Here is a 22,909-nt window from a genome sequence, read left to right as displayed (position 1 = left end):
ACGTACAATGATAAGAGAAAGAAATTCTCAAATACGCAAGAACTTAAAAAAATATAACCCTTATGCACTTCTGAAAATTCTGTCAGGAAAAAAATTCAAGAAAATGAACTTATGAATAACAATGATTTCATGAGTGAAAAAGTCATGGGGTACAAAAGGTTTGGCAATGAGCTTTGAATCTATTTATGACTAAAATTATATTTAAATAACTGGTATTCTAAGTCATAAAAATGAAACATAATTATAATAATGCTTTAAAATGTACATAATATAAAGAATAATATTTTGACGATAATAGACTGAAACAGGAATCAGATTTGCTCTCCAAACTGATAAAAAGGTAGGAAAAAAAGATAGCCCTGGCCAGTTTGGCTCTGCAGTTAGAGCTTCAGCCTGCAGTCCGGAAAGATCCGGGTTCGGTTCCCGCCAAGGGCACGTACTTCGGTTGCAGTTTGTTCCCAGCCCTGGTTGGGTCATGCGGGTGGCGGCCACTCGATGTGTCCCATTCACGTCGATGTCTCTCTCTCTCTCTCTTCCTCTTTCTCCCTCCCACTCTATCTGAACAAAGAACAACAAAAAGATAGTGTAAGTGGGTCAATTTCATTATCTTTCATCATCATTTCATTTCTAAGGTAACTTGAGAAACATAAATATAAACATATTATTTAATACACTTTACAATATCCAAATTGCCCGAATATGGTAGTGGCATTCTAAAGTGACTCCCAGTAGTTTCTGCCTCCTAGTATGCACAGCCTTATGTGTTGGCTGAACATAATGACTTATTTCTAACAAAAAACATGTGGCAGTCCTGGCTGGTGTGGCTCAGTTGGTTGGAGCATCATCCCATATACCAAAGAGTGGCAGGTTCGATTCCCAGTCAGGACATACACCTAGGTTTTGAGTTCAGTCCCCGGTTGGGGCATGAATGGAAGGCAACTAATTGATGTTCTCTCTCACATCAATGTTTCTCTCTCTCTCCCTCTCTTCCCCTCCCTCTAAAATCAAAAAGCATATCCTTGGGTGAAAATAAAAAATAAAAAAAAAGATGTGGCGAAATGATGGATTTCACTTCTGAAATTAGGCTATAAAAAACTATTGCTTCTGCCTTGCTTACACTGTTTCTCTGACATTTCTCACATACTTGCTTTGATCAAGTTGTGAGTTGTCCTATGGAGAGGCCTGTGTGGCAGGAAACGGAGGCTCTTGTGGGCCCATAAGGAACTAAATCCTGCCAACAACCACGTGGGTAAGCTTGAAAGCAGATCCTCCCCCAAGTGTAGCCTTCAGCTGAGAAAAGAGCCAGCCCAGTTCAGTCTTGACTATAGCTTGTCAACACCTGGACACAGAGGCCTCAGCTAAGCCATGCTGGGATTCGTGGCCCACAGAAAATGCAAAATAAAAAAAATGTGTGTTGTTTTAAACTGCTAAGTTTTGGGGTGGTTCTTTATACAGCAATAGATAACGAGTACATAGGGAAAGATAAAAATAATGAAACAAAACAAAAACAAAGAAAACAGATAACAAAGCAAAAGAGAAAACAAAGAAATGATAAGGATTCAAAATGTAAACAGACATTACAGATAGGATTAAAAGTGTTGCCCTGGCCAGGTGGTTCAGTTGTTTGGAGCATTGTCCTGTACACCAAAAGGCTGTGGGTTCAATTCCTGGCCAGGGCACATACCTAGGTTGCAGGTTCGATCTCTGGTCCAGGCAGCAACCAATAAATGTTTCTCTCTCGCGTGTTTCTCTCTCTCTCTCTCAGCCCCAGATTCCCAGGTCTCAGCTGAACTCTTATTTCCACAAGGCTCCAAACATGCCCTAATCTCTTTCCATCTTCCAGCCCTCCCCAATCCCTCAATTCCTGCCTGGTGTCATTGTCTAGTTCCTTACCTCCTGCCACTCATCTCTGCTGCCTTCCTTTTTCCTTTTCATATGATTTTCAACCTCCTCACTTAAGTAATTGACTCTCAAAATTCCAGTCTACATATGACATCCAAAACCACAGTTCCAATTGCCATTTTGTCTTTCATACAGAAAGCCTCGAGTTATACATGTCCAACAGCAAACTAGTCATTTTCCTCCAAAACCTGTTATTCTGTCACTTGTACCTTATTTATGTGAATGAAAACATCATCCACTTAATCTAGAAATGACAACTATCTTTGATTCCCTATTCCTCTTTCCCCATATCCCATTGATTTCACTGCTCTGTCCATTTTCCCTCTGAAGTGTCTCATAGTTGCTTCCTTTCTGCCCCTTAGAAAATTGTCACAGTCTCCTAACTGGTGCTTCTACTCTGATTTATCTTTTGATGCTTCCACAAAGAAGTTTCTGCAGGTAATAGCAGATATAATTAATATTATTTATGCTTAGTATAATGCCTGGCATATAATAAGAGTATAAATATCTGTTACACTAGAATAATATTAATACTTATTTTAAATTTTAATTAATTAATAATAAATAATAATTACACTACACTAAATGATTTCCATCTATTTTAATCTGCACAGCCAATTATAAAGTAGGAACTATTATTTAAATCTTAAAGATGAGGTTTGGGGAGGCTGCATAACTTACCTAAGAACGCCAGGATTCCACATTCATCTGCCTTCTAAAATTTGTTTTCACTTTTTAAAAAAAATATATACAACTTTTCCTATGGCCTCTAGGCTAATCACAACCTTCTATTCTGTCGCTATCCGTATCAAACCTGCCTTTTCTTTCCACTTTATTCTTTTAATCCACAGGTTCTTTTCTGGTTTTACTTAGCTCCTTATTTAGTAGGACTTACTCATCAGCTATTTCAAGGGCGTCCTTCACAGCAGGCTCCTCTTCTTTCACTTCGCCCACTACATGGTCTGCAGCTCATCCCTGTCCCCACCCTCTCTTCCCGAGGCTAAGGTAGTGTTAGGGAAGGAAGTGCGGAGTGTGAATGGCTCCAACCTTGGTAGGTGCAAACACTACAACTCCCTGGATCTTGAGTTTTTCTCTGCTTAACTCAGTGTTGCTTTATGGTTCTAATATAATGAACCAATTAACCAAAAAATGCTTTTTGAACTGTAGCATGCTCTCCAAATGTAAGGTGCAATTATTCATCCTCCCTTTGCATACCCAGGGCTTCACCTGAGTTATTCTGTGAGCAACAGAATGGGCGTTTGAAGCAGGGAAGGCCACGTGCGTGTTGGAGGAGACTGGAGAGGAAGGCCCAAAATAATATAAACCTGGCCTGGGAAATCGCTTTCTCATTACTGCCGATAGCCACTAAGTAAAACCTGGTATTCGTCTGAAAACCCCCAATTTAAAAGTCTTTCTTGGACTGTGCTCTCCCCTGCTCCCTGGGGGTTTTAAGTTCTTAAAATGTCCTCCCTCACACTCACAAGGCCCCTTCCTGGGTCCTCCCCACCCCTTCACTTCCTGGCCTTCCCCCTTCCGGGTGGCCCCAGCTCTGGCCCCGCGCCCCCCGCCCCGCCCCGCTGGCCTGCGGAGGACTACAAGTCCCGGCGTGCCGCGCGCGCCCGGCCGGCTGCACCGGGGCTGGGCGCGTGGCGGCCGCCGAGTTCTGCGCCGGGGAAAGCCTCCCGGCGCTGGCCATGTGCGGAGGTAAGTGATCCACTCGTGCTGCGAGGGCAGTGGGAACGTTCACGCCCTCTCTCCTCTCCAGGATGAAAGGAAACGAAGAAAATCGCAATAAACACCCCTTCGTCTCTGCTGTGTGTCCGGTGCCCCTGCAGCTTGTTGCACCCACGAGCGTGTAATCTGTCTCCCTGGAGTGGAACCGGGGGCAGAAGCGTGCCCGGCTGTGCAGAGAGCTGGGGCTCGCCGGGGGCTGCAGGTTAGAACTCGCAGAAAGGACCCGGGTGGCGGCACGGCTCGGCTGGGCGCACAGCGAGCGCCACGCCCCCACACACCCCTTCCAAAGATACGCTGCCCCGGGGAGCCCCAAACTCAAAGCGAACCGTTTCTTCTTGAAAGTCTTGGCCAGAAACTTTTCCTTCTGTCGTCACAAGCGGGTCCTTTAGTTTTCAGACGGCGCCGCTGGTCCAAGAGGCATTGTGGGGTCCCCTTTTGCCCTCTGCTCTGCCCCCAGCGCCCCTCTCCATATGGGTCCTCATTTTCCCTTGAGACGCCCTTGGGGACACGTTGAGCTCTGCCGTGTCCTCGGGCGACTTCTCGAGGTTTCTTCTGTAGCCATATGGACCCAAGTCTGCGCTCCTCGATGTGGGCTGGACACTCCTGGGAGCCGATTCCCTGGTGGGAGGCAGGGGCGGTGGTTTCTTTGGATGGCACTGGCTTTCTGAGCTCTTTCTGGGGGATGACTGCAGATCAATAAAACAAGGAGGCACCCGTTTCCATCCCTTCCTGACCTATCTCCCACCTCGCTGAGCCTATTCCCAAGTGTCCCCGAAAGTTCTGCTCCAGAATCCCAACACAAGGATCAATGAAGGTATTTTAACATATTCCATATTGTCCTGGATCAGAAGGTCTTGTTCGTTTGCATCTCTTTCACACCCTACACTTACACACACACAAACACACCATAGACACTGCACATTCTGCAAACACCAATAGGTACTACACCCACACAGAGTACACATAATACAAACATTACACTCATCACATACATACATTGCACACACCATTTATGCTACACACCACAAATACCATACACACTGCATACACATACACATAATTTTTATTAGCAGAAAAAGTTAATATCAGTTTGTTGAAGGGAGTGAGGAGGAAGTGGGTGAGCACTAGTATATATACTTATACCCACAAATGTCAATTTATTCTAAAGTTAGCAACTAGCTGGTAAGTGAAACCTGTTCGTGTCAGAATTAGAGTGCCTTTGTGGCTCATTTTTTATAAAATATGATTTATTTCATACACCTTCATAAACCCTTACCCTTGTCTAACAGGCAAACTTTTGATCACAGCAGGCAAGACAGGAGGGGATGTCCTTTTCTTTATATAGTAAAAAAATTCTTGGAGAGTCTTCACAGAGTCTTTCTTCCTGTGATTGTGTCTAAGGAAGAGTTGGGTGTAACTACGTTTTCTTTGCCCCACTGTCAAGAGTAAAGAGCTGAACCTGATTTTGTTCTGAGTAGTGGCAGGATAATACTGTCAGGACACCGTCCTTGCCTCTAGAACTCACAGCCCCACCCTCTTCCATTTGAGTTTATTTGGAGAGCAGTTTAGGAATTTCAGATCAATTCCAAAAGCATTATAAAATCTGTTGGTGAAAGAGCTATCTCCAGAAGAGTTCATTATTTTGATCAGCAGTGGTAAAAGACCCACCCATTTGACCCATGCTCAATAAATGGTGCTAAAAAATATATGAACATTTAGAATTCATAGGGATGAATTCAAATTACTATTTGCTTTTTCAAGGGGGCAGTGATAGGCAGAGACATCTTTCTGAGCAATGATTTTTCAAGAAGGTGAACATTTCTAATATCATTCCTGGAATAAGTAAGAAAAAAATTTGACTTTGAAATTCAGGTTCCAAATTTAGATGATAATTGCTGATCTTCTAGTGCCCTTAAAAATTACTAAAGAAAAGGTTGACCCACAGACTTCTCCTCTATTCTGCCTGAACAATCTGTACAGTATTATAGCAGCAGATTACTTTTTCTAGGATCCTTCTTGGAAACCTGTATTCTCTGCCCCATCTCAAGCGATTTTGTTTACATCTTGGCCTAAAAGTTTCCAAATATTGATTGGTGTGTATTTCAGTGACAAACTAAGGATGTTTCATGTGTGTCTGCAGCATGTTTGTGGAATGGGAATGTTTGTCTCCAGCTGTGGTTCCCAGCCAAGCAAGAGTACTGTGAGATTGACCAGTGTAATGTCATCAAAAGACCATGTTTAGTCTCTACTCCACCTCCCAGTTTCCTGAATTGGGATTTAGGATGTGGGAGATACTATGAATTTGGGGGTTGGCACAATATCTTCTTTTCTTTTTTTTTTTATCCTCACCCGAGGACATTTTTCCATTTTTTGTTCAGATAGAGCGGGAGGGAGAGAGAGGAAGAGAGAGAGAGAGAAACATCGATGTGAAGGGACACATCAAGTGGCTGCCACCCGCACAACCAACCAGGGCCGGGGACAAACTGCAACCGAGGCACGTGCCCTTAGCGGGAACCGAACCCGGGTCTCTCTGTACCGCAGGCTGAGGCTCCAACCGCTGAGACAAACCGGCCAGGGCACAATATCTTCTTTTTTTATATGTAACTAATAAGAGTACCAGGTGCTCATAGATAGTGTTAGTTGAATGTATGGAATTATGATTTTTGTGCAACTGGGATAAACAGTTAAAATTAAACCTCCCAGGCCTTGGCCAGTTGGTTCAGTTGGTTGGAGTGTTGTCCCATACACTGAAAGGTTGAGGGTTCGATTCCCGGCCAGGGCACATACCTAGGTTGTGGGTTGCAGCCCTCGTTGAGGTACATACAGGAAGCAACCAATTGATATTTCTCACATCAATGTTTCTCTCCTTCCTTTCCCCACTCTCTCTAAAATCAATAAACATATCCTCAGATGAGTATTTAAAAAAAAAAATTTAAACCTCCCAGAACTAATTGTTTTGTTGGAGAATAAGGTTTGTTTTCTTTTGAGTTTTTTGCTGACATCATCTGGTAGGATAAATACCAAAATAAAAGAATGTTGGGACTTCTCAGCTCTGGTCATCTACGTTGCATCCTCAGAAATATGTTACTTCCTGCATAATGGAGTAAAAGGATTTTCTGTGGGGCAGTGCTTTCCTTGTCCTCACAAAGAGATTCCTTAAAAGGCGGCCTGGGGAACTTTGTCCACAAGTCTCCCTTAGGAAGAGAGTAACGACTGCAGCTTCAGCCTGTTCACTGGGTATATAGCCCGTCAGCACTCGGTTCTTTTTTTTTCTCTGACAAATCCCCCCCCCCCCCCAACAGGGGAGAAAAAGAAAGAGTTTGAAACATGACATTCATGGTCAGAGCCAACGGCAAACACTTATCGTGCAGCCACAAGGAAAGGGAGGGAGATAACGAGCTCTTGATGCAGCTTGTTTTGCTTTGTGCAAGACAGGTGCAGGGAGCACGGGCCGGCGGACGCTCACGCACGGACGGCTGCAGGCGGTGAGCCGCGGGAACGGGCGCACTGTCGCTTTAAAAAGGCGGCCATGAGCCAGGAGGCAGTTGGTGCAGCCGGTGTGTGAGTCCGCGCGTCACGCTGGCCGCGCGCCAGCCTGCTTCATTGCTCTGTGTCAAATTGTGCCTCCTCACTGAATTCCTTTGCCAGCCTACTTTGTGAAAGAAAACATTGGGGTGTCTTTGGCTGTTCTTGATAAGCCTATACAAAAAAAAAAAATGACATGTTTTAGTTGCTTCTAGGTAGGTTTTCTTCTTACTCTTCCACCAAAAAGAAAAAAGAGAGAAAAGAAAAGAATAATAGCAATCAGACCATGTAGTGTGGTGTGACAGAGTACCATTGTGAGTGTTTGGATTTGTTTTGCTTTCTGGGGTGCTTAGAAAATGGTGCCTGTGGTTAACAGTGTCCAACCGAAGTGAAGTGTGCGGCTCGCCCGACGGGCGGCTGTGTGCCGGGGTCTGAACCCGAGGCGCGGGGCTCGCGGGCCGGTCTGTGCGGCGGCCGCTGAAGTTGGCGGTGTGAGGAGCCAGGCTCGTCCCGCGCTTGGAGTCGTGCTTGTGCATCCTCTCCGTCTGACAGGGTGCAGCCAGGGGCTGCGCGAGCCGAGGCACTTGTCGCTCGGAGCCCTCCCTGGAGGAGGAGTGCCCAAGTATAAAGTGATTTGGGCGGAAATGTGTTTAATGGATGGCTTCGGCCGGAGGAGAGCAGGCACGGTTCAGAACTAGTTTTTTGAAAGCAGTTTGGGTCCTAGCTTTTTCATCTTGCTAATTGCATATTAGTTGCGGAGGGTTTTTGTGTAGGTGTGTTTTTTTGTGTGTTTTTTTTTTTTCCCACCGTCCTGGTCCTACTAAACAAAAAGACAAAGTGATGGATGCTGTTGTATCTCCTTGAATGTTTTGGTGATTTTTTAAAAACGTAAATCTCATTAGCTGCCTTGCCTGTCTTACACACACACACACACACACACACACACACACACACACACACACACCCTACACACCTTTCTGTGCTCAGGGCTACCTGACGTTTTTTGTGAGCTTCCAGCTTTACCGAAGCATGGCCATCTCAGGGTTTTGAGGCTTTCATTGAGAGTATGTGAGGTAGGAGGCTACTTGCTGACAAAAGCTTTAAGTGCTCTTTGGCATTGCCATGAACAAATGTAGAAAGAGTGGGAGCGGACAAAACCAAAACAAAACACAAATGCAATAAGGAAAAAGAAATCACAGCCCTTGGTGGGAAGGGCCAGGAAAAGGGGGATTGTTTTTCTGTACTTCCACTCATTGGTGAGTTGCAGTGTCTTAAGTGAGAGCTTGCACCCAGAGGAAGCTGTGCCAGTTCACACAGAACTTGTTTTGAACAAGGATTGGATTTCATTTGCAAATGCTTATTGTCAGGGCTGGGAGTGCCAGTACAGAGGGAAGCACCCCATCCCTCTCCGTTTCTTTAGGTTTAATCACATCTCTGCAATTGCCGAGGGCACTGGAGATTTAAACAAACATACGTGAACTGGTGTGAAGCTGTAAAAGGAACCATTATGTGTCCGATTCAGAATATATATTCTCTCACTTTCTAAAAATTAAACACAAGCTTTTCTCCCTTATTGATTAGTTGCTGAAGTAAAGGAACCCTGCAGCCTTCCCATGCTATCTGTTGACATGGAAAACAAGGAAAATGGCTCTGTCGGTGTAAAAAAGTAAGTGAAACTGGTTTGTGAGTTCTGCTTCTGCAAACAACAGAGGGACTTGGTTTCTATTTTTATACTTCTTGCTTATCTACTATAAGACACTATTTGGGGATTGTCCTGGTTGGTCTACACTGGCCATCAGCCTCCCTTTTCCCCCCTATCCCAGTTGCCTTTTTCCATATTCCATTTCTAAGACAGGTGACTCAGACATCAAACTGTGCACAAAGGGTTAGTGGATGAGGCTTTGAAGCAGGGACTGTTGAGGATTTCAGCCCTGTATTCTGTGTGTAGAAACAAAAGCATCGAGCAGATACACTCTGCCTTCCAAGTCTATGGGCTATAAGAGTGGAGGCTGAAAATAGAGTTCAAGACTTTTTATTTTATCTTTTATTTATTTTATTTGTCTTAAAACAACCTCTCTCAAAACTGAGAGCTAGCTATAATGAGGGAAGGCAAAAAGCTTCAGTGAGAAAGCTAAGTTTTAACAACTTTCCTGTCCTGATTTTATGAACTTTTTTTGAATGTGAAATATTTCAGTGCATACCATAGCAATCTATTTTAATGTCTGGTCTCACATTTGAAACTTCTATTATATTTGCTGTGTTATAGGCTTGATTCTTCTAAATAGGAAAATTCAGTTGCATTGTGTAGCATATTCTGAAACAGAACAAAAATTTAACTCACAAAGATATCTGTGAGTATTTGAAAAAAATGTGTATTCTCATTTAGGAGTTATATTGAAGCTATAACCACTTTGATTACAAAGATAAAGTAAGCTCTGACTGGGTGTTATCTGTTTCATTTCTTTTCATGTCATTTAGTTTAAAATTGCCTTCAACTTGAGCTTTGGCGGGAACTAATTAAATGTAGTCTATAGAAGCTGTGATAGCTAAATGAGGAAACACTGTTCTATAAACATTTATTAATGGAAGGTATATTGTCTATGAAAGTTATATTAAACATACTATAATCTGCCTTTTAAAGTTTTCAGGTAATATATATATCAGTGCTATGCTACTGTGCTTATTCCCGTTCTTGAAGTTTGGGTTTGGTAGATGGAGGAGGAATGAAAGAAAGAGATGCTTTTTTATGTTATGTGTTAGATTCGTGCTGCCCAATAAATAGTACTTTGAGCATTGATGGCAAAGTTCTGTTCTGTGCTGTCCAAAATGGTAGCCACTAAGCCTCATGTGGCTATTAAAAACTGGAAATGTGACTAGGATAATCTATGAACTGAACTTTTAACTTTATTCAATTTTAATCATTTTTAAAAGTTAATAGTTTTATTGAAATGTAATGGATATATAATAAATTCAGTGTATTTAAAGTATAAAATTTGATAGGTTTGGACATTTGTATATACCCATGAAACCATTACAATTAAAATAATGAATATACCCATCACCCCAAATATTTCCTCATAACCCTTTGTATTCTCCACCCCACACCCCACCATCCTTCCTTGCTCCTGTATCCTTAGGCAACACTGATAAATTACTATAGATTAGTTTACTTTTTCTACAGTTTTATACAAGTGGAATTATTTAGCATATGCTTTTATCAGGGGGGAAGGGGTCTAGTTTCTTTCACCCAGGATGATTAATTTGGATTCATTCATGTCATAGTGTGTACCAGTAGTTCGTGGCTTTTTGTTGCTGAGTAATATTTCATTGAATAGATATATAATAATTTGTTCACTGTTTATCCATCCACTTGTTGGTAGACATTTGGGTTGTTTCCATTTTTTAGGTATTAGAAATAAAGCTGCTTTGACCATTTGCGTACAGGCCTATGTATGGACATATGCTTTTACTTCTCTTGGATAAATATTTAGAAATGGAATGACCAGGCTATATGTAGGTGTGTGTTTAACGTTTTAAGAAACTGCCAAACTATTTTCTAAACTGGTTATCCTATTCTATGTTCTCACCAGCAGTGTGTGAGCATTGAAGTTCTATATCCTCACGAACATGATTTGAAAATATTTTCTTGTAGTATCTAATTTGTCTTTTCATTTTTTTTATCCTCACCTGAGGACATTTTTTGTTCAGATAGACTGGGAGGGAGAGAGAGGAAGAGAGAGAGAGAGAGAAACATCGACGTGAAAGGGACACATCGAGTGGCTGCCACCCGCACAACCAACCAGGGCCAGGGACAAACTGCAACTGAGGTACGCGTCCCCAGCGGGAACCGGACCCGGGTCTCTCTGGACCGCAGGCCGATGCTCTAACTGCTGAACCAAACCAGCCAGGGCTTCATTCTTTCTTTAGTGTCTTTCAAAGTGCAGATGATTTTCATTTTGATGACGTCCAGTTTATCAATTTTTTATTTTATAGATAGTGTTTTTAATGTCATATCTAAGAAATATTTACCTAACCCAGGGTCACAGAGATTTTCTTTTATGATTTCTTAGACTCAGGATTATGATTTTTTAAAGTTAATTTTTGTGTACGGTGCAAGATAAGGATAAAGTAAAAGTATTTCTGTTGATGGTGATGGTTGTTTTTCAGCCTATGGATATCCAGTTGTTCTAGCATTTGTTGAATTGTTTCTACAACTTTGTTGAAAATTAATTTATCATATATGTGTGGATTTATTTCTGGACTTTCTATTTTATTCCATTGATAGTTTTGTATATATTTATGGCAATATGACACTTTTGATAACTGTACCTTTATAATAAATCTTGATATCAGTTTGTGTTATCCTTCCAGCTTTGTTCTTTTTCAAACTTGTTTTGGCTCTCCTAGGTCCTTTTATTTTCGTATGAACTTTAGACTCAGCTTGTCAATTTCTACCAAAAAAAAAAAAAGCCTACTGGTGATTTGATTGACATTGCATTGAATTATAAGTCAACTGAAGGAGAATTGACATTGTAACAATATTGTATTTTCCAAAACCCATTTACACAGCATTTTTCTCCATTTACTTGGGTCTTTAATTCTCTCAGCAATGTTTTGTTGTTTTCAATGTCAGGTTTTGCACACCTCTTGTCAGATATATCCCTAGATAGTTCATATTTTTGTTCTGGATAAATGATATTGCTTTGTAATTTTAAAATTTTAATTGTTTGTTGCTATCTAGAAATATAATTGCTTCTTTTACATTGACCTTGTATCCTACAACCTTGTTAAACTCACTTATTACTTCTAGTAGCTTTTTGGTATTTAACATAGACACTTATGTCTTGTGACTAAAGATAGTTGACTGTTTCCTTCCCAATGTGGATGCCTTTTATTTCTTCTTTCAACCTTATTGCACAGAATAGGACCCCCAATAAAAAGCTGAATAGAACTAGTGAGATTAGACAACCTAGTTTTGTACCCGATCTTAAGAGAATACATTTAATCTTTTTAAAAATCTTTCTTTTTTTGTATTTGTCTTTTTTTCCCATCTGCTTTTACTTTTTCTTTATGTCATTGATTTTTAAGCAATTTGGTTATCTGGTGCTTGAAATCTGTTTTCTTTCACTGGGTCTCAGGGTTTAGTTTTCATGAAATTTGAAAATATTTTAACCATTATTTTTCAATTTTTATTTTGGTTTACCCCCACTTCTCCTTAGGGGATTCCAATTATAGTATGTATGATCACTCGATATTATCCCATAATTCACTAATGCTTTGTTAATTTTTTTTTTTTTTTTTGTCTTTTATCTCTGTGTTTAATTTGGGGTAGTTTCTATTGCTTTGCCTTCAGATTCTAATGTTCTTTTTCTGAACTGTATAATCTCTTGGTAATCCTACCCAATACATTTTTCACTTTAGACAATGTAGTTTCCATCTCTAGAGTTAAACTTGGATCTTTTTTTATATCTTCCATGTCTCTACTTAACATATTCCGTCTTCCCTCTAGCTTCTGAACAAATTAAATATAGTCCTAATAAATGTTTCAGTGTACTTGTCTACGAATTCTGTCATTTCTCGCTTAGTTTCAGTTAATTGATTTTTCTTCTCATTATGGGTTGTATTTCTCTGCTTCTTTGCATGCCTGGTAATTTTTGTTATTAAAACTATATTAAATTACAATTGGCATCAATAGTATATTAGTTTTAGGTGTAGAACATACTGATTCAGCATTTGTATACTTTACGATATGATCATACTAAGTCTATAACCATTCGTCACCATACTAAGTTATTATAATATTCTTGACTGCATTCCCTGTGCTGTATACTACATCTCCATGGCTTATTACTTTTATGACTAGAAGACTGTACTTATTCCTCTTCACTTTTTCCACCTGTCCCTTTCCACCTCTCCCCTCTAGCAACTGCAGTTTGTTCTGTTTCTATGAATCTTTTTTTGTTTTGTTTTGTTGTTTTAGATTCCATATATAAGTGAAATCATATGGTATCTGTCTATCTCTGACTTATTTCACTTAGCTTAATGCTCTCTAGATCCATCCATGTCGCAATTGGCAAGATTTTGTTCTTTCTTTTTATTGCTGAGTAACATTCTATTATGTATAAATATATACTACATCTTTTTAAAAAATATATTTTTTAATTGATTTTTTAGAGAGGGAGGAAGGGAGAGAGATAGAAACATTGATGTGATAGAGAAACATTGATCGGCTGCCTTCTGCACGACCCCCGCTCGTGATCAAGCCCACAACCCAGGCATGTGCCCTGACTGGGAATTGAACCGGGACCTCTCAGTCCATGGGACGATGCTCAATCCCCTGAGCCACACTGGTTGGGCAATATACCACATCTTCTTTATCCATTCATCTGTCAATGGATACCTAGGTAGCTTCCAAATTTTTTATATTGTAAATGATGCTGCAGTGAACAGAGAGGTACATATATCTTTTCAAATTAATGTTTTCATTTTCTTTGGATAAAGAACTAGAAGTAAAATTGCTGGGCATTTGGTGGTATTTTTTAAATTTTCAAGGAAGCTCCATACTGTTTCCCATAGTGACATGCCTGGTCATTTTTACTGAATATCATTACTATGAATTTTACCTTATTGGGTGCTGGATATTTTATATTCCTATAAATATTCTTGATCTTTGTCCTGGGATGCATTTCTGTTACTTGGAAACAGGTAACTTGATCCTGTTAAGTCTTGCTTTTATTTATTTATTTTTTTTTTTTTTAATTTTTTTTTATCATCCTCACCCGAGGACATTTTTCCATTTTTTGTTCAGGTAGAGTGGGAGGGAGAGAGAGAGAGAAACATCAATGTGAAAGGGACACATCGAGTGGTCGCCACCCGCACAACCAACCAGGGCCGGGGACAAACTGCAACCGAGGTACATGCCCTTAGCGGGAACTGAACCTGGGTCTCTCTGGACTGCAGGCCGATGCTCTAACCACTGAGCAAAACCAGCCAGGGAAAGTCTTGCTTTTAATAATTATCTAGGCTGCCCTGGCTGGTGTGGCTCAGTTGGTTGGACTGTTGTCCTGTACACTGAAGGATGACAGGTTGGATTCCTGGTCATGGCATGTGGGTTTAATTCTGATTAGGGCATGTACAAGAGGCGATTGATATTTCTCTCTCACATTGATGTCTCTCTCTCTCTCTCTCTCCCCCCCTTCCTCTATAAAATCAATGGAAATATATATCCTCAAGTGAGGATTTAAAAAAAAAAGGGATAGTTTAGGCTAAGGGTATTTTCCCCCTTTTAACTGAGGTAAGACTCATCTTTACACTCCAACCAATGCTCCTGAATTATGAGGTTTTCCTCTCTGGCAGATGAAAACAGGCACTATTCCCATCCCTGCAATCTCCAAGGATTGTTCTAGTTCCTTTAGTGGTGCTTTCTCCAGTTAGTTTCCTCACTTGTATGTGATAATCAGTACTCTTTTAAGTACTTGAGATCTTCATATCTCAAGAGTTCTCTCTGTGTAGCTCTTTTTTCTCTAGGACTCTGCCCTGTGCACAGCCTAAAATCTTTCTCCATGTAGTAACTGGATACAGTTTACCTTGCTTGTTTCCCATCCCCCAGGGATTACTGTTTTTTATTGCCTATATCCAGTGCCTTTCGTGCCATTCTTTCATGTATTTTGTCTATTTTTTTAGTTATTTTATGCAGAAGGGTAAATCTGGGCCCTGTTACTTCATCCTAGCCAGAAATAGAAGTTCCAGTTAATTTATATAGCCACAAGTGGTTAGTGGTTAACCTATTGGATAGGGCAGAGTAAGATTATATTGCAGAATCCTCAAAGGCATAAAACACAGTCTTAAGGCTATGTCTGAGATCTACCAAAATTGGGGCTTACAAGTGGTTCCATTTTGCTTTTTAGGTATGGAAAATACCGTTGCTTTCTGGGGAATGTACTGTTACAAAGGGTCATTTCCAAAGAAGCCTAGGATAATAGCCCTTATTCACTGGCCACATGCTCCTGATCAGAGCTTTAGTTTCACAAGGCTACTATGTATGGAGTCCCTTCTGTATGTCTAGCACTTTGTGTAAACCTTGTTAATTCTATTTTGAGGTATGTGTTATTATTCCCATTTTATAGCTGAGGAAACCAAAGCTCCAGAGGGTTAAAGGCCTTCTAAGATTTCACAGCCTATAAGTGGTGGGAGGGTTTCAGACTTACGGCTGGCTCCGAAGCCCAAGTCCATGCTTTTGCACGGCAGTGACTAGCTTGTCAAAGGTGCTTTCAGTCACTTTTCCTATAATCCTGAGGCTATGGAAGGCCATCTTTTGTCTGTCTTCAAGATTTGTAAATGGATACAAACATCTAGTGATATGACCATAATGTAACAAAGACAGAACTTCCTTTTCCAAAATGTATATTTCTTGTAAGTACAGAATATTTTAATGTCTGTTCTAAGTACACTAGGCCAGTTATTTCTCACACTTCAGTTTATGTCACTTGGAGAGTGTGTTAAAATACAGATTGCTGGCCTCACCTCCAAAGTTTCTAATTCACTAGGTCTTTAATGGGGTCTGGGAACTTGCATTTTTAATGTTCTCTGGTGATGTTGATACTGATGTCCTGAGAACCACTGCACTAGGTCAAGTGTACATACTTATGTACTGTTGATATTCTGGGCCAAATAGTTTTTGCTAGGGTTGGGAGGGGGGGTGTCCTGTGCATTGCAAGATGTTTAGTAGTGTCCTGTTCTCTACCCAGTAGAATGCTAGTACTGCACCTTCTCTGATCATGTCAATTAAAAATGTCTCCAGACATTGCCCATTGTCCCATGGGAACAGAATCATTTCCGTTGAGAACCACTGCTCTAGTCTAAGCTCTGCATGAGGAATGTGCAGCGAGGTGGCTTTTAGGTGTCAAGGACTAGTTTATCTATTTATATTGGTCATTTCTGCTTCAGACTCTAGAAAGGGCCCTGGCTGGTTTGGCTCAGCGGTTAGAGCGTCGGCCTGCAGTCCAGAGAGACCCAGGTTCGGTTCCCACTAAGGGCACGTACCTCGGTTGCAGTTTGTCCCCGGTCCTGGTTGGTCGTGTGGGTGGCAGCCACTCGATGTGTCCCTTTCACATCAATGTTTCTCTCTCTCTCTCTCTCTCTCTCTCTCTCTCTCTCTCTCTCTCTCTCTCTTCCTCTCTTCCTCTCTCTCCCTCCCACTCTATCCAAACAAAAAAATGGAAAAATGTCCTCAGGTGAGGATTAAAAAAAAAAAAAAGACTCTAGAAAGGGCATGAATTTTAGTCTTGGAGCTTACTCTGCCTTCCTTCCACTGCCTCATGCTTTATATAAAGGTGAAGGGGCAATAAAGAGGAAGAATAAAGCAAACGTGGTAAAATGTAACCATTTGACGGGATCTGGGTGATAGGTATATGGGATTTTTGCACTACTCTTACAACTTTTCAGTTGTAAGTCTGAAATTATTATTATTATTATTTTAAATCTAGCCAGTTCATTAGTTGAGAGGGAAAATTTATCTTCATATAGGAACAAATCAAAACTCCTAGCCCAGATTTGGACGCCAGGGAGAAATTAAGCATGACATTGGAAAGCAACGGACAGGGCTCTGAACTTTGAGTCAAGTCAGCTTCTGAAGATGGGCTTGACCTGGCTTTTGTTTCTTAACTAGCAGAAGAATAATTACTAAGTAAATCACTTAATTTTTCTCTGACTTGCTTCTCTTGACTGTAAAATAGGAATGGAGGGTTGTTGTGAAAAGAAGGCAGTTTTGTACTGCAGAGCAATGTAGCAGTAATAGTCTTTATATTCCAGTTTACAAAGCGCCAGAGCACCTACTGTGAGCCAGCACTGTGATAATTGTCTTCACAAACGTTATTTCATTTAATCTTTGCAACATTAGATATGGTAAATATGACTGCAGTCTTCTTTCCACAAAACACACTGGGCTCAGAGAAGTGACTGAAGGTCACATGAGGAGATGTCAAAGCTGAGGTTTGAACCCAACTCTTGTGACTCCATACTGATTCTCTTTTTCCTTCCAAACAACTTCGTCTTATAACTATCCTCACTCAGTCTCATAAACTGGAGGGAGTCTGGTTTGGGGCAGTGTTGGGACAGGCTTATTCTAGTGACAGATCATGGAATCTTATATCATTGTTGTAAGAAAGGGAAACATTTTTATTGGAACTTATGTTTCAGGCTTTCAATTTGGCAAAGTTACCTCAATGACTGTGAAAGGATAAAACACTACCTTGACAATATTAAACAACCATCCTGTTGGACTTCCCCTTCTCCTTTTACTCATTTATTCCTGCCACCTGTTCTTGACACAGAACTGTTAGATCTCTAATTATGACCCTTGTTTAGATATCTATTCTGAATATTATAGGTCAGTATGATTTAGCATGATAATCACCAAGGCCCAGCTTGTACTTAAACTCATTCTGAAATATAAGAGTAAGTGAATTGTACACTTAACTTTATGTTCAGGTCTTCAGCAGTAATAACTAACAAATCAGTAAGAAAAGCACAAACAGAAAAATGCCCATGGAAAACTGGCAAAACTTCCAGTCAAGACGGTGTAAGTAAACACGGTACTGTCATCCCCCCACAACCATATCAAAGCTAAAGCTAAGCTACAGAACAACCCTTGCTCAGAAGCACCTGAAATCTAGCTGACTGTAAGTCCTAAAACTAGGGATTTAAAGGAGCCACATAGAGATTGGTAGGAGGGGTGGAGACACAGAATCTGCTGGCCCCACACCCATGTGTGGCAGATAATAATCAAGAGGGATGTCTTGGCTGCAGAGGTCCCACCTGACAAGCAGGGGATCCCAGCCCCACACCAGGTCCCAAAGCCCAGGGTTCTAGTGCTGGGGAAAAAAAGTTCCCATAACTTCTGGCTATAAAAACCAGTGGGACTTGAGGCTGAGTGAGATGGAAGGCTACTGGAGTCCCAGGCAGTTCCTCTTAAAGGGTCTGAGCACAAACTTACTTTGACTCACTACCTCTGAGATTCAGAGCTAGGATGCAGCTCAAAAAGCACGAGAGACATCTGGGAAGGAACTGAATTGTTTGGCATGAGGGCAAGAGTTTGGAGTGGGGCAGCTTTCTCCTAGACAAAAGTACTGGCAGAGGCCATTGTTCCTTTGATGAATCCTCTCCCAACAGAGCTGGCAGACGGGTGCCATTTCTGAGTCTCTATCAACCTGGCTGTCACTATTTGCCTTGGCCTGGTGAGTTCCTGAGACCTTGCCCCACCAAACTTGCAGGCCTACCCGAGCTGTTTCCAGTGGCTTTGCCATAGGAATGGCCTGTCTTGGCTCATGCTTCAGATTTTCCTAGTCTCTCAGACAAGCAGCATCTGGCCTCAGTGTGCCTCGTACCTCTCACTAAGTGGCACCATGCTTGGCACTAGAAGCAGCCACCCTTGGTTCATAACTTGGCCTCACCTGGGCACCTCCAAGCCCAGCACAAGTAGCAGCTATCTGAAGATCGCGTTATAGCTCATGCTAGGTGGCCCTGGGCACAACACAGGTGGTGGCTGACCTTGGCTTGCATCTCCCAGGAGGCCCCAGAGTCCTTGCACATGGTGGACAGCTTCAGACCATATTGAATCGCCACCCAACAACCTCCATGGCGACACACTCAAGAAGCAGATTCAACCATCACCAGAGCCCTGCTGAAGTAAGTTCTGCTCTGTGGGGCAGGCCCCTGCACAGCTGATTCACCATGGCGGTTGTTGGTCATAGCCAGTCTTGAAGCTGATCATCCTGGAGGTAATCTCTCCCATTGACGTGCCAGTATCAGTCAAGGCTCGACTACAATAGGAGGCTGTATATCTCACATGGGTGAGGGAGCACACCTCAAGTACCCAGTTTGGGTGATGAGGGAGTCTATGCCACTGGACCTTACAGAACAACTGCTATATTAGGCCACTCTACCAAGCCTGGTGGACATAGCAGCTTTACTTAATACATAGAAACAAATACAGGGAGGCTGCGCATAATGAGACAAAGAAACATGTCCCAAATGAAAGAACAGAAAGAAAGAAACTCCAGAAAAAGAACTAAACAAAATGGAGACAAGCAATCTACTAGATGCAGAGTTCAAAACACTGGTTATAAGGATGCTCAATGAATTTAGAACGTCAACAGCATAAAAAAGGACATGGAAGTTATAAAGGAAACAGTCAGAAATGAAGGATACACTAACTGAAATATAGAAAAATTTACAGGGAATCAGCAATAGAGTAGTTAAAGCCAAGAAGCAAATCAGCAATTTGGAATGTAAGAAAGCACAAAACACCCAATCAGAGCAGCAAAAAGTAAAAAGAATCCAAAAAACTAATGCTAGTGTAAGGAATCTCTGGGACAACTTTAAGCATACTAACATTTGCATCATAAGGGTACCAGAAGGAGAAGAGGGAGAGCAAGAAATTGAAAACCTATTTGAAAAATGACAGAAAACTTTCCTAACTTGGTAAAGGGAATACAAGTCCAGGAAGTGCAGACAGTCACAAATAAGATGAACACAAAGAGGCCCACACCAAGACACATTATACTTAAAATGCAAAGGGTTAAAGACAGACAATCTTAAAAGCAGCAAGAGAAAAGCAGTCAGTCACCTATAAAACTGTCAGCTGATTTCTCAACAGAAACTTTGCAGGCCAGAAGGGACTGGCAAGAAATATTCAAAGTGATGAAAAGCAAGGACCTACAACCAAGATTACTCTATCCTGTAAAGCTGTTATTTAAAAGGGGAAGACAGATGAAGAGCTCCACAAACAGAGAAAAGATAAAGGAGTTAATCACCACCAAACCAATATTATATGAAATGTTAAAGGTCATCTTGAAGGAGGAAGAGGAAGAGGAAAAATAGAACTATAGCCCTGGCCAGTTTGGCTCAGTGGTTAGAGCGTCGGCCTGCGGTCCTGAGAGACCTGGGTTCAGTTCCCGCTAAGGGCACGTACCTCGATTGCAGTTTGTCCCCGGCCCCATTGGCATCCTCCTCCCTGCTCCTCCCACCACCCTTCTCTTTTTATAATAGCCATTTTAACAGGTTTGAGGTGTTATCTCTTTGTGGTTTAGTTGTGTATTTTCCTGGTGATTAATGATGTTGAGTACCATTTCATACACATGTTGGTCATCTGTGTGTCTTCTTTGGAAATTGCCTATTCAGACCTTCTGTTCATTTTTAAGTTGAATTGTTTGATTGTATGTTTTGCTAATGAGTTTATGAGTTCTTTATGTAGTTTGGATATTTACCACTTATCAGAGATATGATTTGCAATTTTTTTTCATGTGGTAGGTTACCTTTTCATTTTGTTGATGGTGTCCTTTGCTTTGCAGAATCTTTTTAGTTTGATGTATTCCCACTTGTTTATTTTTGTTTTTGTTGCCTTTGCTTTTGGAGTCAGATCCAAAATATCATCACCAAGATCAACATAAAGGAGTTTATAGCGTATGCTTTCTTCTAGGAGTTTTATGGTTTTAGGTCTTATGTTCAGATTTTTTATCCATTGAGATTAATTTGCGTGTACGGTATAAGGTAATGGTCCAGTTTCATTATTTTTCATGTGGTTGTCCAGTTTTTCCAACACCATTTATTGATTACAGTACTGTTCTTTTTCTATTGTATATTCTTAGCTCCTTTGTCATAAATTAATTGACCATATATAAATTAATACTGACTTTTGAGATAACCCTCTCTGAGGGCTGTTAATTGTGTTAACTATTAAGCTAACTAAGTTATCATTTTAGCCCACATGAATTAGAGGATAAGGAGATGAGTGGTAGAAGTAAAATATTAGGGTCAAGTTAGAATTTATTGTTGGTATTGCTAAAATTTCAAAATTCTGACTTCGGTGTAGAATTGTCAAAGAGACTTTTCATATAACAGTAACAATGGTTATTACTTACTTCATTAAAAACAATCTAACAATGTTTACATGTGCAGAAATCTACACATCATTCAGGTCTTCATTTGTGCAGCAAGCAGTTACATCTAGGATTGAATAAATAACCTCACAGGATATTTGGTTATTTGCCTGGAAGTCTTGCCTGTGTCCTTAGGAAATGGAAAGAGGAAACTGATAGAAGTACTTATGTGTCTGATTTCTGGCTTTAACTTTCATTCATTTTACTCCTAATCCTGTCCTTTTGTGGCATCATATAAATAATCAGCAGCATTTAGATGTATGTTCTTTGAGAGCAATGAAGGGATTGTATTCAGTTTGCTAGGTAGTTTCTGGGCACTCTCTCCCCATCATGCCCCTCTCATCTGTTCTGTCTACCTTTCCCAGACCCCACAACTACACTGCCTGCTCCACTCTATCAGAATACAGTGAGTGATGGTTCCTGGGATGCTGGTCATTCCAAGGAACAGCAATCTGAAACAGGGAGTGATCATGATGGTGAGATGCCTCTACACTAAAAGCATCAAAAAATAAAATAAAACTCCTAAGACATTTGAAGTGGCTAAATACCAAATACTTCTTAGTGAGATAGCTTGGAATAAAGGGAGGGAGAGAGGGAGAGAGGGAAGGAGGAAGGGAGGGAGGGAGGGAGGGAGGGAGGGAGGAAGGAAGGAAGGAAGGAAGGAAGGAAGGAAGGAAGGAAGGAAGGAAGGAAGGAAGGAAAAAGAGGAGGGAAGAGGAAGCAAGCTAAGTTACTAATATAAACCTGAGAAATGACTTTTCCCATCAGGATCTGATGTAACCCTGCTTGCAGGTATGTTTGATGGGATAAGTGAGAGTGCTATATTTCTTGAATACAAATAATATATGGGAGTTAATAGTGATACTTGTAACTGGTACATTTTTATTTTTCTTAGTGAAGCTAAAATTTATTCCTTAATGTTTTATGGCTGTCTGTTCATTCTGATATATGGTGTGTTAATCAGCTTGGTCTGTTGTAACAAAATATCATAGACTGGGTGGCTTAAACAACAGAAATTTATTTCTCACAGTTCTAGAGGCTGGAAGCTTTAAGATCAAGATGCTGGCTGATTCAGCTCCTGGAAAGTTCTCTTCCTGGCTTGCAAATGACCACCTTCTCACCATGTCCTCACACTGCCTTTCCTTAGTGCTTGCACATGGTTCTTACAAGGCCACCAATCCCAGTGGACTAGAGCCCCACCCTATGCCCCCATTTAACTCTAATTTCTCTATCTCCTAAAAACTCTATCTCCAAATATAATCACATTGATGGTTAGGGCTTCAACATATGAATTTGGGGGGGAAGGGACACAATTCAGTCTTGTCATATGGTCTTATGATAAATGTTTGATTATTCCCTTAAATTAAATGATAACTTGGGTTAAGAATCGTGTTTCTTGTTTTGATCTATACTGGTATATCCATTGAAAATAACTGTCTTGCCCTGGCTGGTTTGGCTCAGCGGTTGGAGCATCGGCCTGCGATCCAGAGAGACCCGGGTTCGGTTCCCGCTAGGGGCATGTACCTCGGTTGCAGTTTGTCCCCGGCCCTGGTTGGGTTGTGTGGGTGGCAACCATTCGATGTGTCCCTTTCACATTGATGTTTCTTTCTCTCTCTTCCTCCCACTCTATCTGAACAGAATATCCAAAAAAGAAAAAAGAAAATAACTGTCTTAAGGAAGTATACATTTCAAAAGAGTAAAATGCATAAACCTAGAGTCAGATAAGCACAATGACATATTTTAAACATGAAAATAACAGGAGTTTCAACCAAAGCCAGCAGAATTCACCAATATGCATCATATATCTTTTA

General features: G+C 41.0%; 1 protein-coding gene across 4 annotated transcripts in view; it reads left to right on the top strand.

Moving 5' to 3' along the window:
- The first annotated feature begins 3,541 nt into the window (after positions 1–3,541).
- The window catches only part of SAMD13 (sterile alpha motif domain containing 13), a 49,403-nt gene continuing 30,035 nt past the window's right edge, over positions 3,542–22,909 (top strand). The window contains exons 1-2 of one of the 4 annotated variants that reach the window (XM_036256679.1): positions 3,542–3,606; positions 8,743–8,827. In XM_036256679.1, the coding sequence (XP_036112572.1) occupies positions 3,597–3,606; positions 8,743–8,827 (95 nt within the window). In that variant the 5' untranslated portion in view covers positions 3,542–3,596. Of the gene's footprint in view, positions 3,607–7,020; positions 7,122–7,274; positions 7,377–8,203; positions 8,235–8,742; positions 8,828–22,909 lie in introns of those variants that run through there. The other 3 variants (XM_036256681.1, XM_036256680.1, XM_036256682.1) reach the window with 3 other exon arrangements.

This window comes from Molossus molossus, unplaced genomic scaffold (genome assembly GCF_014108415.1).
Source record: "Molossus molossus isolate mMolMol1 unplaced genomic scaffold, mMolMol1.p scaffold_m16_p_12, whole genome shotgun sequence".
NCBI classification, from domain to species: Eukaryota; Metazoa; Chordata; class Mammalia; order Chiroptera; family Molossidae; genus Molossus; species Molossus molossus.
The sequence above is the reverse complement of the archived record's forward strand: the minus strand, read 5'-3'. Positions and strand labels throughout refer to the sequence as shown.